The sequence below is a fragment of the Mobula hypostoma genome, chromosome 1 (genome assembly GCF_963921235.1).
Source record: "Mobula hypostoma chromosome 1, sMobHyp1.1, whole genome shotgun sequence".
In the NCBI taxonomy this organism is placed as follows: domain Eukaryota; kingdom Metazoa; phylum Chordata; class Chondrichthyes; order Myliobatiformes; family Myliobatidae; genus Mobula; species Mobula hypostoma.
Genome location: NC_086097.1, coordinates 48,101,206 through 48,120,241, shown reverse-complemented (window position 1 = coordinate 48,120,241; position 19,036 = coordinate 48,101,206). Strand labels below are relative to the sequence as shown.

At 42.3% G+C, this 19,036-nt stretch overlaps 1 protein-coding gene across 1 annotated transcript in view; it reads right to left on the bottom strand.

Moving 5' to 3' along the window:
* kif26ab (kinesin family member 26Ab) overlaps window positions 1-14,591 on the bottom strand; it is a 208,250-nt gene extending 193,659 nt beyond the window's left edge. The window contains exons 1-2 of the mRNA XM_063048063.1: window positions 13,956-14,591; window positions 13,234-13,482 (exon numbers count right to left, since the gene is read on the bottom strand). Coding sequence (XP_062904133.1) covers window positions 13,234-13,482; window positions 13,956-14,006 — 300 coding nt within the window. The 5' untranslated portion in view covers window positions 14,007-14,591. The remainder of the gene's footprint in view (window positions 1-13,233; window positions 13,483-13,955) is intronic.
* Between the last annotated feature and the right edge of the window lie 4,445 nt (window positions 14,592-19,036).

Sequence of the window (19,036 nt, the reverse complement as noted above, 5' to 3'; positions counted from 1 at the left end):
GAGATCAGCCTTCTCCTCCCCTTTTACTTCCATCTGAGGAAGTCAGGTACTTGGTTTGACATAAACGCCACACGCCTGCCAATGCAGCACTCCACTGTTACTCTACATGGAATGACAGCCAGAGTTTTGTTCTCACCTGGTATTTGAACATTTTAATTTCTAGTCAAATTAGCAAACTTTAAACAGAATGAACAATTATTTGACTGTGCCCTACGTGCCTTTTATTATACTTCCGGCTTTAACAATGGGCAGCCTCATTTTGCACATGAGGGGAAACTCAGGGAGGCAAAAAACTCTTGCCTTAAAATGATAAGTATCTAAAGAGCTCTGCCTAAATAATCAGGCCTAAAAAACTAATGTGTTTCTTATTCAATGTAATCAGACTCTCCAACCCTGGCAAGAAAGTCAATACAATGAATTTCTAAAGCAGAGTGCAATGTGCTAACACCAATACACATTATGTTTTGAATTTCTTAGCAAGTATTTTCCCAAATAGGATCATAGCAAACAACAAAAAATATCAATTTCTGACTCACATATATTTGAGAAAAATAATTAATAAGTATAAGAAGATTTAGTGTGAGTGTAGGTTTTCACAAATAAAACAACATAAGGCATTTTATGTTTAATGAAACCCTAACATATTTTATTGAACTCCAAAACCAAAACACAAAAGCATGCTAAAGAGCTTTATGTAATAACGTCATCACATCAGACCAGCCTCTTAAAGTGAAAGCCCAGCTCAGTATCAGTGGTTGCAAATTATGTGCATTTTCCCCAATTATGTTACCCTATACAGGACCCCGCGCCCCAGATTTCATTAAAACTGCATTGTTTGCCAGTCTGGAGCTCGGAAGAGCCGCCAGCTTGGGTCCTGTGTTCCATGGCTGGAGGAACAGCAGATGCCTCTGTAGGTGGCTCATCCAGGGGTGCGTTGACTCTCTCATGGTCATGACATGGCAGCAGAATACTCCAAATCTTGGTTTAAGGTAATCTACCAAAACCTGTTCAGGCTTACCCCTCTTATCTATGATAAAGGTCTTTTCTCCCCATTCCAAAACACTAAATGAGCCATGGTAAGGGGGCCTAAGGAAATGTTAATGACATTGAAATGGCAACCTTCTAGCAGAAAACAAAAATGGTGCACAGCCAGATAGAGACTGAGAAGCTCTCAGTAAAACGTGCTGTACTTCCTTTCAGGGGTGACAGAGCTGCTGGCTGAAGAAGGCAAGCAGCTGCCAAACCCCTCAACCAACTGTTTGTGCACACCACCCGCAGCGTAGTATGAGGTGTCAGTAGAAATGGCTATGGGTGTGTTGGGGAGTGGGTGCACCAGTAGTGTTGCATTGGAAAGAGCTTGTTTGGTGTCTAATGCCCTGGTCATGTCCGCTGACCAGTCAAGCACATAATGAGGGGAATTGTCTTTAAGCATACTATACGGGGGGCGGGGGAGGGGTACAAGTTCAGCATCTCACGGCATGACGCAGTGACAGAAATTTACCATACCTAAAAACCCTTCTGCAAAGATGTGATGGCCAAGAAAGTCAGTGGTAAATCGTAAATCGGCATTTAGCAGGGTTAATAATCAACCCATGTTGGCTTAAATGCTCGAAAGTGTGCAGAGAAGAGATACGTGTTCGGATTTGGACACACTGGTGACAAGTATGTCATTCAGGTAAACAAAAAGGAAATCTAAGTCTTTTAATATAGAGTCCATCAGCCATTGGAAAGTCTGAGCTGCATTTTTCAGCCCAAACAGCATGCACAGAAACTCAAAAGGGCCAAAAAGGGTTATCAATGTACGTTTTGCAAATAAAATGATGTCAGGCGTTTCACGTTTAATGAAACCCGTAACATATTTTGTTGATCTGCAAAATGGAAACACAAAAGCATGCTAGAAATACTTATGTAATAATGTCATCACATCAGACCAGCCTCTTAAAGTGAAACCTCCACTCAATGTCGGTAGTTGTGAATTATGTACATTTCTCTCAATTACATTATGCTACATGAGTATTAAAGCTAATCAGTTACATTTCTATATAATCATATATCCAATTAAGTATTCATAAAGATTTTTCAATTCATTTGTTGGTTCTTATGAGACTGTAGATCACAATAATAAAATTATAGTTTTAGGAACTACCTGAAAAAAATGCACCTTTACAATTTAAGGCAACCCATTACCAGGTGGTTATGCACTGTATATATGAAGTTTCTTATTTATTCTGAGCTCTTGAGTTTCTGTTTACTCATCTTAATGTATGGTGTATAATTTAACACTAAAAACCAAGTATCATCCATAATGTCCATATCTCAATTTACTTAATAATAAAGAAAATTCTATTGCAGTTCCAGTGATGTCCAGTAAGAGAAATTAGTTGGAAATAATTCAACAGCATCAATTACAATTAATTTGCCCTTGCTCTTGAAAGGTAGTTATCTTAGTTTAAGTCTTATTGTCAAGGAGTCATTGGAGACATTCAATTTATTATCATCTTAATTGCAATTGAAAAATCCTTCTGATGAATGATATTTCCCATTTTTCACACATTTGTCTGTTCTTCTTAACCATCACAGCCTCAAGGAATAGGCAGCAGTATGAACTATTCAGTGCATTACCTATGAAAAGTACTGTTCTTAATATGTGGCATCATCATTTCTCTCCCTCCCTCTCCCTCTCCCTCTCCCTCTCCCTCATAATGTGTAGGTAGGACATAAATTCAAGACAGTAAAAGAATGAAACAGCTTGGATTACATTTACAAACCATAAGATTACATGTGAGAGATTTTATAAAAAGTCCATCTAATGATTCTGCTGAGTTATCTTTCACAATGTTCTGACCTCCTAGTCTGTGGTTATTTTAAATTACACAAAGCTTTTAAAAAGTTATTACTATCCTTGGAAGTGGTGGAAAATTTCAGAGTCTTGTTTTTGCCCCCAAAAATGTGACTCATTGCAGTCTCGGAAGTCCACTATTTATGCAGTTAGTGAGGATTCCTGATCCCAACCACACTGAAGAAACTTTCCCTCCACCAATTTTGCTCCTGATTTCTCCACTGATGCAACAATGCAGTTTTGTTATTTAAAACTTTTGCACATCTTTCTCTAAATTCTGTCAAACAACATTTTAATTTTGTATAACAGCCTTCCTCACATACAATGAATATTCTCCTCTGGATAGTCAGTGGGTATTACGTAATTATCAGCCAGTATCTTACAAAAGAAAGGTTGTCGGTTGGCATTGGTTTTGCAGATAATTGGCACGCACATTATATTGTGACTGATAACTCAACCACTATTAAGGGCATTAAACTCCAGCATAAATTTGGATCATTGCTTCACAAGCAGGCCGCCACAAGAACTAATCCATGTCACTAGATAATAATAAAACCATATAACCCTTCTCTTTTTGGCAAAAGCTTATTTCCTGAGCTGTTACCATGACGAACCAACTATCACTCAAAATGCATAAGTCAGTTTAGTTCCTGTAATGCATTCCAGACTAAGAAATAATTTCCTTGCGCTGTTTGCAAAGATCACCATGTGTCGGGTCAAATGTCTGTCTCACTTCCCACTTTGATATTTTTCTTTGCAGAGTATGGGCAGTGACCAATTAGCTGGTTTTGTCATTAGGAAGCACTTTACAAACACCTAGAAACTAAAGGTCAGTGGCAGCAATATTCTACTGCTGATTGAACATGAACCACATACTTGAGTCTGAGTAATCATAATTCCTTCCAACTGTCTGTATGGAATATGTACATTCTCCTTCTGACTGTGAATTTCTTGTGGGTGCTGTCATTACCTTCCACATCCCAAAGATCAAAGGTGGAGTTGTGAGAGTGAATAGTTTGCTGGGAAGTGTGCAGTGTGATGGTATTCATCCTGAGAACTGGCAAAAACAAGCAGCTTCCTTTAATGTAGTGAGAAATATTACATTTTCCACTTAGCCCGTTTGTCCCTATTCAGCCAGAAGTGTCAAGTGGATGGATAAGTCTTCCGCCCAAGATCCTGATGATTGCGGAAGCTTTATCTACTGGAATTAATTCTAGAAACATCTAACCATGGCTAGAATTAACTCCTGCCTGAACAAGGAACTGCACACACTGCAATTTGCCTATGACACAACAGCTCCTCAGCAGACGCAGTCTCACTGGCTCTCAACTAGGCTTTGGAGCACCTGACAACAGCAAAACATTTGTCAGACTTCTGTTTATCAATTAGAGCTCAGCGTTCAACGCCATTATCTCCTCAGTACTAAGCAATAAGCTTCAAAGCTCAGGCCTTTGTACCTCCCTCTGCAACTGGATCCTCAGACCACAGTCAACGCCGATCGGTAATAGTATCTCCTTCTTGGTGACGATACTCTATTCACTGTGCGCACATGACTGTGTGACGAGGCACAGCTCAAAAGTCATCTATAAATTCGCCGATGACACCACCGTTGTTGGCAGAATCAAAGATGGTGACAAGGAGGCATACAGGAGTCAGACGGATTGTCTAGTTGAGCGGTGTCACAGCAAGAACTTTATTTAGAGATACCTCACAGAACAGGCCCTTCTGGCTCAATGAGCCACATCTCACCCAACAACCCACCTATTTAACCCTAGCCTAAACAAAGGGCAATTTACAATGACCAAATAGCCTACTAACCGGTACGCCTTTGGAATGTGGAAGGAAACCCAGGCACCCAGAGGAAACCCACTTGCCCAGGGGTGGATGTATAAACTCCTTACAGAGGATGCCAGAAGTAAACTCTGAACTCCAGCGCCACAAGCCTTAATAACGTCGTGCTAACCACTGCGCTACGGTGGCTTTGCGCTCGGTGTCAGTAAGACCAAGGAACAGATTGTGAACTTCTGGAAGGGGACGTCGAGGGAACACGCAGCAGTCCACAGTGAAGGGGTTAATCGTGTAAAGCGTGAGCAGCTTCAAGTTTCTGGGCATCAACAACTCAGAGGACCTGTCCTGGGCCTTAAGCATTGATGAAATCATGAAGAAAGCATGCCTCCAGCTATCCTTCATTAGCAGTTTGAGGAGGGCTTGGTACATCACCAAACAGTCCCGCCAGTTTCTTCAGATGCACAATGGGGAACCTGCTTCATGGTTCCATCACCCACAGCCTCATCTGAAGGTGCCAATGAAAAGGATCACGAGAAGCTGCAGAGAGACGTGCACTCATCCAGTTCTGACATGAAGACAACTCTCCCTGCTACTGAAGACATCTTCAAGGGGTGGTGACTCAAGGTGGCAGCATCCACCTTTAAAGGCCCCCACTATCTGGGACATGTGCTCTTTGCACTGCTATCATTAGGCAGGAGCTTCAGAGCCTGAAGGTCAATACTCAATGAGTCAGGAAAAGTTTCTTCCCTTCTGCCATCAGATTTATGAATGCTCTCTGAATCCATAACACTGCCCATTATTCACTTTTTACACCATTTATTTATTTTTCATAACTTATATTAAATGTTATGTTTTGCACTGCCCTGCTGCCACAAAACAACACATTTCACAACATATGTCAGTGATAATAAACCTGATTCTAAAGGCAATCTTTGACCAATTTGATTCACACCATGTGGTATTAAAACAATGGCTAAGAACACTGCACAGAGCAACGGCAATGAGACGTGACGACATCCAGGCTACCGTATAGGCTTGAAGATGTGCTGTAGACCCTGTCATGCCTGAAGCCAAGTGTTCCAGTACAGAGACAACACAAAAATCTCCCCGAGGATGCAGAAAATTGCCTAGGGGATGTCTTGCTTACAAAAAGCAGGAGATTACATGCAGGAAGGATGTTTTGAATAATAGGGAAGTCCAGAATTAGGATCTAAAGGAATGGAGGAGTCATTTAGGATTGAGAAAAGGAATAATTTCTTCACCTATGGAATGATGAACCTGTGAAATTCTTTGCCACAGAAAATAGTTACGACAAATCTCTACATATTGAGGAAATATTTAGGTCACTATAGTTCTAAAGGCTAAAGAGGGTGGGATATGGGGAGAAAGCAGGGACAGAGACTATTGAGTTCAGATGATCAGCAATATAAAGGGAACAGGGCTCCATTTCTGCCACATATGGACTGCTCTAATCTTATTTACCACTGCCAATGTACTCGTAATAATCTTTGGTGAATTGTTTTTCCTTTTTTCTCCCGCCTTACATCTGGAGCAATGGCTAGCTCCAGATGTGGTTAGCTAACTGGATGCAGATAAGGAACTAACACTTCAGCCGTCCTGGCTGGTGGCCTGGTTACTGTATCAATTGTGGTAACACAGAGCAGTAAAACAAAAGTAAATATAAGATAAGGGGAACCAATTATTCCTTGCCAAAGCGCACCTCTTTTCTGCAGGCCATGTAGTAGAGCAAGTATTAAAACTGGAGAAGACTAGAGCATGTTGAAATGAAAACTACTATTTAAAGTGCATAGTGAAAATAAATCTGTAAACAGACTTGCATAAATCTGCCTGGTAAACAGAGCCTTTTACTGTTAATGCTGTTTAGTGACTCAGTGCAATGTTTTAATCATAACAATCTTAAAAAAGGTTTCCACTAATTTTGCTGAAAAATACTTCAGTTTGAACACTGATTGCTGATTGCTTCATTGAGAAATTGCTGGAGGACTTCCTAAGTCTAATAGAGTGAAGAAGTCAATTAACGATAGGAAAGATTGCTATCAACAGAAGATGCTTCAGTAATTTTAACTACAACTGTTTAATTCGACTTATTTAAAGATCCCCTTTTTTGAAAGAATCCTAAATAAGCTTCTCGCTCATAAAAGAAGCATTATTTTCAACAATGCTTTGAACAGTGTACAAATCCGCACAATCACTTTACATGGTTATAATCAGCACAGATAAGCAAATATGCTTAAGCCTCCGATGCATACTTCTTTGTGTAACCATGTCTGTTGGGTAAATAATATTAGGAAAAGGTACAATTTTGGCTTGCATCTGCTTCACTGTTTGAGCTCATATTTCATTGTTTCAACTGTGTTCGTTGGTTCACTCTCATGTGGCCATCTTCACCCAGAAAAGTTCCCTTCCACCTGTTTTGCTTCAGGTCAGGGCTTCGAAACCTTATACTTGAATTCAAAAACAACTTTAAGAAAGGTCACCAGGGTTCCAAGAACAATACAAAAGGTTGTAGATTGCTGGAGCTTATAAATGCAGAACACCAGCGTGAAATTCGAAGTAAAAGGCCTCAAGCGATCTCCAAACTGTTGTAAAGGAATTAGGAAATTATTGTAAACCATGTCTATGAGAGCTGTTAAATAGATGGTTAATTTTTGTCATAATTTTCCTGTTGGTTGAGCTGTTCTACAAATGTGAGGTACAGCAAAATGCTCCATAGCAAGGGCATAGTACCCATAACTCGCACCAAAATGACCTCAGACGTAATTCTTTGTGCTTAATACTGAAGAGACCAAGAAGGGTGTAGATTTGGTCATACTTTCACTATTTGCAGTTTAAAAACTAAGTGAAGCTGATCGTCAGCAGGCAGGAGCTGTACAACCAGATAACTCCAGTAGGGAAACACATCAGTCCTTCTGCATCTCTCAGGATTGATGCCCCTTTAGAATCTAATCCCCACCCATCCTCTCTCCAGCATCGTCGCCAACAAAGGGGCTGAACCTTTCAGGCTTGACCCACCCCGCAAGTAGCAACCGAAGTAAATACTATTAAATCAAAAGGAAATGGAGGATGCCATTTCCCAGAGAAAAAAATAGCTTCTTCGCTGTTATTCCCTCATCCAGGGTGAACAACCATTGGGCTGAACTAGGTCAGCTCGCTCCTGATCCTTGCACTTGATACCAGTGCAGCCGACCTCCTGACCCCTGCACTTGATGCCAGTGCATCTGACCTCCTGACCCCTGCACTTGGTACCAGTGCATCCGACCTCCTGACCCCTGCACTTGATGCCAGTGCATACGGCCTCCTGACCCCTGCACTTGATACCAGTGCATCCGACCTCCTGCTCTACCCATGAACCAGGGCTTAAGCACTATTGTGCTGGTCAATGGACATTTTGCATTCAGCTCCTCAATTATATGCCAGCTATAGATGGCAAATGTAATGTACTTACATAACTAGTTCATTTTCTTCTCTTTACATTATTGAATGCTTCAAGTAATTTTTGTCATTTAAATGTGTTCTCAAGTAGGGTTTTTTCATTTTTTTATTATTTAGATGCATTTGAAATATGATAAATCTTTAAATATTCAGGCAGTTGCAATATTCAGGCAGGTGGGACTCATCAGCCTTGAACTGCGACCCACCTCAGAGAAGGAACACTCTGATTTTAAACCTCTGCTGTCTTGCGGCAAATACCCACCCATGGGAAAGGCTCGGGGAGTAAACCCCGAGGAAGAAATAGGAATTGGGGTCCCTAAGGCAGTTTGATGTTGTTTACAACTTCACTCTGGCAACCTCTGCAACAACACTGGTGCCAAGTTGTATCAGCGCTTGCCCTTCCCTTGGACTACGTCAGTGACGTGGAGAGAGGAAACACGCTACATGGGCAACAACGAGTTCTTCAAATCTTCCCACCCAGGCTTGCGCCCTGGAGAGGACCCAGTCCACCAGAGTGCAAACCCGTGATCCCCTGGGATGGACAGCTGCCTACTACTGCAGTCTCTGGTGTCAGTAAGTTTTTAAAAGAGCATCATGTTGGCCTGAAGTAAAACTTCAGAATCAGGCACAGAGAGCACCATGATTGTCAAAAGAGTGCCTGTGGGACTAGAGTGTGTGATGAACGTGAGGAACAGACCAGATTGAACATGAGCCAGCCCAGTATTCAGTGACATATCTGCAATTACACCTTTCCCATCAGTATGTTCAATGCGGCTATATCCATGAACCAAGGAGTGGATTACAATTGTTATCATTTTCATCAAAATCACAAATAGTCTCCTTTAGTTCCATAAATGCCTGTACTTCTAAGATTATTTTAAGTAATCCAGAAGTACAATGTGAAAATGTTGTTTGCATCACTGAGTCAGCATTGAACCAGAGTGATGTAGGCCTCCATTCCATTGGGCGCTGACATGGCTCTTTGTTTTATCACCCTGCTCAGAGTAGCTGTTGGCTGAACAGATTTCCGAAACAGAACAAGGAGCAGTGCCATTAAACTCTCCTCATTTCCCTCATGATAGTTTTGCTGGGAGCTCTCTTACATTAGGAAGGATAGGGAGGCAAAAATGTGCCGAGGACAGTCGACAGGAAAATTCCTCTATTTTAAAAAGCTTTATATTTTTTGCTAAGAATTTCTTCCATTCTCCCCCCAAACCTTGTTGCTTGCCCAGCAATGAGGATCCATGCTCTTCATTCAGTGATACAAGTGACATTTCCACATTTTACAAATGGCATAATTTACAGAATTCCAGAAGCACTTATATTTATATATTGAAACCATACAGTCCAACATGCCCCTTCTAACTGAAGAAGAAAAGAAAGACCGGGGTATGATTACATAAACCTCTGAAATTGGCAACTTGAGTAGACAAAGAGGTGAAGAAGATGTTTTGCATTCCTCAAACACAGCACTGAGTGTCGGTGTTGGGACATCTTGTTACAGCTACGTAGAGAGTTAATGAGACCACACCTGGAATATTCAGTGCATTTCTGGTCACCATATATCTGATTAAGCTAGAGAGGATACCAAAAAAGGATTGACAATGATGTTGCCAGGACTGGAGGACTTGAGGTATGAGGAGACACTGGATAGGCTGGGGACTGCTTTCTCTGGAGCAAAGGAGGTTGAAGGGTGAACTTAACTATAAAATTATGATGAGCTTAGATAAGTTAGGTAGTCACAATCTTTTTCCCACAGTAAGGGAGTCTAAAACTAAAGGGCACAAGTTTTTGATGAGAGGGGAAAGAAGTGAGTGGTGGATATATAAAATAAGCTGCCAGTGGAGGTGGTAGAGGGAGGTATATTTATCATGTTTAAAAACAATGGACAGGTTCCCGGACAGGAAACATTTAGAAATACATGGGACAAAGGCAGGCGAACAGGCGAAATGGCACTTTACAATCAGCATAATTGAAATGGGCCAAAGGGCCTCTTTCTATATTACTCCAGGACTCCATAATTGTTCCAACTCAGGAAAGGAGAAAATCCATGCAAATTACAAATGATCTCAAATTACAGCTGATCTTTGTAGACTAAAGAAAAATACTGATAGTGATTAAAAACAACCCATGACCCAGCCATCCCACCAATCTGACAGAAACAGCTGGAGGTTCAAAGATGCAGATGATCTAAGTTCGATAGCCAGTCAGAGTGGAGGTAACTGGCTAATCTTCCTATCAGTCAAATTTGGTGACCACATTGCTATAAGTAACTGATTCTGAATTTATGCGTTTTAACTATATAACTTTGTTTATGGTGTCATAAAATGTTTGCTGTAAGCCATACACTTTATCAATTTCTAATTCATGGCAGAGACAGTGTAGCCTATAAAACAGAGCATAAATAAATTATTGTTTCAATTATTTTAATGAAAACTAAAAGTGTAAGAAATGGTCTGTAATCACAGCTATGTTTAAATTCTATATTGCACATAATTATAATTTTTACTATTTTCAAGAAGTTTTGACCAGCCACTAAATTCACATTCAAATCTTTGACTTTTTTTCATCAGGTAACACTTTCTAAAGTAAAAAATATCGGAATTCCTTGCAGTTACGATGTATGAAAATGATTTTCACTATCATTGCCAGAAGATTTAGCTGACCTATGCAAGTCTTTGCATATCAATTACAACCGTTCAAAATCATATCAACTGCATCAGTTCAATAGAAAACAACTTGTTTATTGAAAGGACAATGTCAATAAATCATTACGGATGTGCTGATTTTACTAGCTCTCTGTTCAAGGCAATAAATCAGTGGATAAATATAAGTAATACACAGGAAAAATACTACTAACTTCCTGTTCTATGGAGATCTGGAAGTTGAACTTTTGGGTGTAAACTGTTTCCTTGCGTAATCATCCTAATAATCCAGCATCCTATCTGTTTTTGTCATCAACTACTACACGGAACAAACCTTTGTATCCAATCACTATTTTATTACTGGTCTACTGAAAAAGGGTAAGTGAAAATTGTACAATATCAAAAAGTAAGAAAATGAAAAATCCTTATTTTTCACTGGAGGATATAAGCATTAGCCACTTAATATTTATAGACCGGCCTAATTTCAAAAATACTTCATCACTTCATGCTCATACCCTTAAATGAATGACTATATTTTGTTGCCTACTAGAATATGTCTTGTCATACCTCAATGTTCTGTTTTGTGTTGGAAAGTGAATGGAAAACCTTGCCATAGTAATAGTGCCTTTTCAGTTATTTGTCATACAGCCCAATGCATAATTTCTTCAAACCACATATCCATCCACCAAAACAAGAGAGTACTCCAATCCAAGTACAAGATGATTTCAAAGCCATTGTTGAAAGATCCTATGATTATTTGGGCAAACAAAGTGTATTCATTCAACCTTTATTTTGTTTGGGGGGGGGAATAGCTACATTATTGAAGTATACAATATTAGGGGTACTGGGCTTGAAGGAGAGGTTGAATATGCCTGTATAGTATTGAATTTCAACAGTAAAGAGTTTGTTTGTGGGTTACTAAACTGAAGAAAAGGGCAGAGTCAAGTGTATAACTTCAGAGAATAAGCCAGTTGGTTCAAAGGAGCATATGTCTAACTAGGCTGAGTTTCTGTTTAACTTTCAAAACACAATATTGCTGAGGAGTTGACAAAAATATATTTTACCCATTTATTTCAGAAACCAGTCACATTTTGAAGACATAAAACAACAAAGGACATCCATTTGCCTTTATAAATAGTTTGATTAAAATATCCAACCGCAGTGGACTTTACTTCAGAATCAACATCAATATGAAGATGAAAACTGTGCTGTGATCATTTTTTTCTTGGAAATAAAAGGTCAAATGCATCATTCAACCCTACTCCGCTCCACCACCAAACAAGAAGGACCACACAAGGTGGTCTTGAGAGAAGAGTCTCCTCATTTTGAACACCTGCCTCCCAGAATGAGCTCTTTCCCATGACTAATGTCGTCCTTCAGTGACATGAACAGATAATGCCCCGATTATAATTCAGAAGAATTTGTTCATTGTGCACAGGTAGAGCAGTCAGCGGTGTCTAATTCTGCACAATGGAATAAAGTAAGTTTCTGTGACAGTTGATGGCAGAAGTGTAGACAGAACATTTAGCCAAAACAAATGAAATTTAAGATTGGTACCAGACCTTCAGGGTAGATCAGATCAAAACCCTGAAATATGGCATTATAATAGTTTGAACCTCTAATAAAGATCGTTTTTGTGTGGGTAACCTTGGGTGGAACTTCGTTTCCTATTAGAGAACACACATGGTGTATGTGGGTGGGAGTGTACGGTGGGGGTTCTTTGATTCCTCAACGTAAGAAACGCTTAAGCACATTATTTCAATTGCTGCAAAATGAGTTTGTGCTACTAAATGAAACATTTTTCGCCCTGTCTCAAATTCTTGGATTTTCAGTCACATGCGCCAACCAACTGAAAGATCAACGCAATTAGTGAAAATCGATTGCAGGAAATTGTCCTCTTTTCAATCCAAAGGAGTACGCATTTGCCTGACCGCCTCTCACAGAGTGCCTTTGCGGCGGTGTCCTGCCGGGGTAATCCCCACACGACACCCCATCCTCACCTCTAATGTGTACCTAACGAGCCACGGTCACCCGACTCTCCCACTGGGGAGTTCGTGACGTTGAGACGAGACCCTGCAGTAAGAGGCCGCTTTGGTTTTGTTTGCTGAGGGATGGATGCCTGCTTCTCACCCCGAGGGGAGGCTGTCAGACAGTTCCGTGGTCTCCCGTCTGCAACGCGCCACCGGCGCGTACAGCTCACGTCAGCCGGTGGCTCGGTCCCACCGCCCACGCTGCGACTGCTCTTGAGCGCTTTATCAGTGCTCTGTTCTATCCGCTCGTCAGATTCACATATTGAGCGACTACTGACGCGTCAACTCCCGCTCTGCGGTCTGCGAGCAGAGAAGAAATAGGAGCGTGGCGAGGCACGCCAAGAGATCTCAGTGTAAAACAAATCAAATCCTGTAGCTACTGCCAGATGCCAAGAGTTGGAGACAGCCAAGGATAGGGGTTCTGGGCAGATGGGCAGCAGTGCCAGCGGGCTGATTTTATTTAGTTATTAACTCATACCTTGGTGGACCCGGGAATGACGAGCTTCATTGCTTGTCTTCTGAGCTCTGCCAGCTTGGCTTGGCAGTTCTTACACCAAGCTCCCTTTTCCTCCTTCTCGAAGGGACATGACTCCGTCCCGGAGACGGCCCCTGCCCCCTCCGGAGCGGGTCGGTTGCCACAGTGATCCTCCTCCACCGCCTGCAACCTCTTCTTGAGGCCGGACTCCTGGGGCACCGCCGTCCCCTTGCTTGGGCATCCATCGAGCACCTATGAACCGGGCAGAGAAGACAGAGGGAAAGGCATTGTAAGATGTGCTGGACCCCTTTAACCTGTGCAATGGAATGCACGACAAACTGAAGATCGACCGAATGGAATAACAGTTTGATATGTTGTTAACCCTGCTCTCAAACTATCGCCGGTATACCGGAGCCATTCATTCGGCATTGGCAACATACGTTAAGTCTGGTTCATAACGACCCTATTGCTGAGTTTAAATACACTCTGACAAAAGTGTTGCTAATGGTTGGCCATCAAAGTAAGGGATCTTCCAGGTTAGGGGGCATCGGAAAGCAAATCATGCTTTCCCATTCTGTGTCTCACAACTTAAATGTCCTCTTCCATTGTGTCGCTTGCAACACAGCAAATTTAGACCCGATGTAAGTCAGACCTACCTGAAACGTTTCCTCAACCTTACACACAACCAAGTACAGGAACTCTCGGCCACAGCCTGAAATACTTACTGGCAGTCTGCGAAACGCCGGCTCCAGCGAGTGAGATTTGCTCCCTGGCATTGTGAATCAAGTCACTTTCGGTTAGTTCAGGAACACATTAAGTAGCGGCCAAAGAGAGAGAAACTACAACGGTGACAGGTCCCGTCTCTCCACTGGAAAGTGTGAATTCATTTCAACGGCACAACTGGCACCGAATGCAGTCAGTTTCTCATCATCAGGAGGGTAATTGTTTCTAAACTACACTGACTTTTCAATTGCCCCTGAAAAGCTGAACCCGACATTTGATCATTTTGGGCCTCCCCGTCCGCCCATCATCCATGTCCTAAAGGGGACAAGAGTAAGTTTGAGTTTCAAGTTTGTGTGGGTCCGGGGAAGCGACAGCGTGCCTTGGAGTGGGTGGAGCACAAATTGATGAAAACCACTGATCGGCTCAGGAGTTCCCGTGACTGACAAATAGCTCAAATAGCACAAACCCGCAATAACTTTAAACTGACACTATTAACTTTCAAACGGACAAGCTTGGCGAATTCACACGTAGTTGTTTCCAGTGATAAAACAACCGTGAATTGTCCGTATGACCCAAGTCCTCGAGCAAAGTGCGAACATCTCTGAAGAAAGTCATTTCAGAACCTGCGAAGGCGTCAACAAACCCTGGTTTTGTTCCACTCTGACACTTACTGCTGCAATTGCTATTCAAAGCGGAACCTTCCACAGATCGCCACAATCAGACAGGCATACCCTGAGAGTGCCCGCGGTGGCGCTTTGGTGAATTTTAACTATGCACATGAACAATCTACTCGAAACAGAGCTGTAAATTCAGTTCTACCTGGGTTCTAATTGCCGCTTTACTTCATTTTGACCTTGATAGCACTGAGTTTAATCTGTGCTAGGGCTGAGTTGTATGCCTGTGTGTGCGTGCGTGTGATTCTTTTTGTGGTAATTTAACACTTTTTGACTAAGTGATGCTTGTTGTATGCGTTATGTGATCTCATCCACTCAACCAAGAATCTTGCAGAATGCAAAACAATATTAAATTCTCCACAATTAAAATATACTGAAAGCCAACTTAAACTTTTGAGTCTCGACCTGTCATTTTGTATTTTTTTGTGTTAATCTGGGCTACAGAATTGTTCATTATTTGTTCCTGTAACGACCTGCGCTGAGAGGGGTCGTTCCTGTAGTTACAGCGCCACCTGTTGGCCGTAGCTTTGATCCGCACAGGACCGAATTCTTAGAGAGGGCCAACGAGCTTCGCGGCAAATAAGCTTGGTATTCGTAGAGAGAGAAGGAAAAAACTGGGTCAGAATTTGGTCAGCGTGGAAATGATTGGGCACTCAGTACACTATAACTGGAATTTAAGAAAATGCTTTACAGGACAGAGTGAGTTGGCAAAATTGTACTGCACTTCTTTGAGGTCACATGCCCATGAGCATTTTACAACATTGGGGGAAGTATTCTTTTAAAACCAGACAGAAAAGCAAAGGACCGTCTTCAACATCAGAAGTCTGATTATGAAACGTCTATCCAGAACCTTTCACTAAGCGATGTAAAGTATAAGACTATAAAGGTGATTCCCGATGAACACGTGCAAATGCCAGATTCCATTCAATATTTCAATGTCAGTGTAAGAACCTACTCTTTCTGTCTACAACACCCGACCGAACTGGGCCATACTTTGCTGTATCTAAACTGTGAGTTAACACGCTGATGGGACATAAAAGTTGTGGAATTTCTACTTCTCACTCAAAGGACTGCAATGAGCAGACTGGAAGATTGGAAATCGTCAAGTACTGTATAGCGATACGTGTATTAGAATGCCTTGTGGGTACGGTTGAGTCTGACATCGGGACTGGACTCAGCGACAAAGAATGGACAGGTGTCCAGTACGAAAATGGTATAACTATGAGGCGCCTGCTTAAAATAGGTGTAGAATTCATTTCAAGTCGCACGTCTTTCTAAAACGTACCATTTTAGCCGCATCGTGTGTCTCGCAGCATTATTTGGTGTGTGTAACGGAAACCATTCCCCCATTGACCGTCTGTTAAATTACAATGAATTCACAGACCGGCGAGTAGAAAAACAAACGTAGCTCTGTGCTGGGGCGAAAGCTACAAGAGAATCTTCCCATGCAAGCAGACAATACAGAAACTTTACTCGTAATCTTAACTTTAATGGGAAACTTCGGCTTAAAGCGGAAGGGTAACAAAACGCCCAACAGATTTATAAATACACTTGTGACTCGGTCACAAATCCAGATTTCACATGTCAGAGCAAATCCACATTAGATCTCTCTCTGGGACTGCTTTTGCACTCACTGTAGCGAATTAACACTGCAGAGTTGGTCTTACAATGTTAAACCAAAACGGTATATTTTGTATTGTGTGGCTGAAGCACCACGCCGCCGTGCACAGTAAGTGACCATACAGGCGCTCCCTGCTGCTCCGGGCTGCCGCTGTCGGCGGTCTCCGGGCTGAACGCCTCCCCGGGGCTGCTCCAGTCCTGAATGCCATGGAAAACGCGCTCATTAGCGGACGCGTGCTCGGCTCCAGCTTTGAGCGCGCCCCCGCGTTGCCAGACTCTCAGAGAGTGGCCCTGGGGTGTGAGATGGGGCGAGGGCGAGATGCTTTTAAGTGCCCAAATCCCCCCATTAAATGTCCACAGATGTCTGTGCCCGGGTCAAACCTGCCGCCTACCCTCCCTCTCTCCCGCCTCCTTTCCTCTCCCTGCGCGCCACCGGCACTGTCAGCACACGTGCATCAGCACTGCGTCCACGCGCTTTCAATCGACGCCGCTAATCTCTGCGCGCACCCATCTGTACCCCGTGCTACAGCACACCGGATTGTTACGTGCCTTAGTGATGGAGCTGCGTGTGCACAAAATCGCTCCACCCAGTGATCGCGGTCCCGCTCCGGGCGCGCTCCCGCACACACCTCCTCTACATTACACGCCACTTTTTGGTTCTTACACAATTAAATTCCATAAGCCTGATGTCCCCCCACGGTGTCTGTTTTCTTCACATGGTTCCTTGTGATATTGTTATGGCGTGAACAATGGAACATTATGAAATTAATACAGATCTGGAATTTCAATTGTTTTATTCCCAGTGCCCCAGCCCCGTTTCTATGCCACCTGAAGTCGCGGCTACTTACCTGATGAATATGTACACAGCGAACACAACCCTCCGCTGCCACGTCTACTCGGGCCATTTTAATTGCCGAGAAGTTCATATCAAACTCCGTGAAGCAACAGAGCAAAGATTTTCAAACAAATATGAACTGTCCCGGGTGGCGTTCCTTCTGGCGCAAAGCTGACTGAATTGTAATCTGGAAGCTGAAGTGTTCAGATGGTATCGGTTAAAGATGAGGGGTTCGTAGTTATTATCAATATTTCCGATATTGTAACATCATCGAGCCCGCAGAGAGTCATAAATAATTTCAGAGCACACACTTAAACAATTTTAGTAATGATGGAGTTTTATTAAATGAAGATAACCGAAGCCTGCCGTTTTTTAAAAAAAAGATAGGTCACAACATAACATTGGAGAACACTCACCTTGTGTTTCCTCCTTAAAAGGTGACTGGTGAATCCAAAAATAATGTCAGAGTCCAGGCAAAAGCTGCCGATTTCCAGTAAGTTTGTGCTTTTTCTGGGAGGGGACCCTGGCGTTGGTTGGGAAGACATGGTGTTCTGCGATCTTCGAGCTTGGTCCCCGAGCCTCACCCCGGTACAGCCTCATTCACTCCGCCGTGACATGCCGGCTGCCACAGCCTGTTCCATACCCGAGCATGCCGCACAAAATCCCGCTAATCCTCAATCAGATAGAATCCGGTCTCTCTACCACTCCCCTTGCTAATGTCCCGCCAGGGTAGCCTAATCCAGAAGCGAATCTTCTTGCATCCACTTGTCCCTCTGAGTGAAAAATCATCAATATCCATTAGCAAATCTTCAGAATGTCCTCGGTTTCTTCTTCCCGCGGGGTAAAAGATGCGTTCCAAACGCGGGGAAACAACTCCTTGGATCTCTGCCTGTGTGCTGCGCAGAGCTGAAGGTTCCGCTGTGGATTGAGAGAAGTCAGGCATGAACACAGTGAAGTTATCTTTTTCTTGTGTGTGGACGGCAGTAAGCTCTCCTCACATCACATCATTCAGTGATGTGAATGAGGAAAAGCTGCATCCCTTTAAAGTGTGCTAATTGTTGGCTGACAGCCTGGAAATGTGAGGCTGGAGATGGACTCCCGGTGACTCCAGAGAAGCCAATCCCACTGTGGCCAGCTAGGTGACATAGACTACTGACAGAATGAAATCGATTTAGCTCTCTATCTCGGAAAAGAATATGGCATATTCTTATGAAGCTTTCATCGACACTTGCAATTCCAACCCCTAAAGATTCGACCCCTTATGCTGCGAAAAAGGCATACGTTTATTGGGTTTTTGGATTAATCAATAATGTTCTGACTAGTGTAAACATAATTTGCTTTCTATCAGGTTTATCCTCAGTGGTTAAGATTTCCAATCAGAATAATAGGGAAAAGAGGCTATTCCATTTGATTGCGCTCAATTGCAGTAATTTACTGAACCGCTTCTTTTATAAATGTGAGGTAGGAGTTTAATTGTAAAATAATCTAACACTGTTGCAGCGCCATGCCCTGTCAGTTATTTATCACTACGGAATATCTGCAGCATATTTTCTTTAGAGAAAAAATAATACGGGTTAAGGCAATGCTGCATGTCTTGTCGACGAAAGCTGGGCAAAATGATAACAGAAGAGCAATCGCAAAGTTATTAACACTCTCTGCGTTTGTTGTTCCAAATAAAGTAAAACATCAACGAATCGATTATCCACAAAGCCTATTAGAGTAGATAAAGTCCATTATTTATATGTTTTGAAAGCGATCCTCAGACATTAACATTAGTCTGTTAATAAATATCTTATCACCCGGACACAGAGCACTAGTCCACAGATAACCAGACAGTCATTACCTTTATAATAAAGAAATTTGTGTCAGTGGTTTAAAGAATGTCTCTTTTTTTTTGCCAGTGGGTGGATTTGCATGCTCTTGGTGAAATATGTTATTTTAGTTTGCTGGTTGT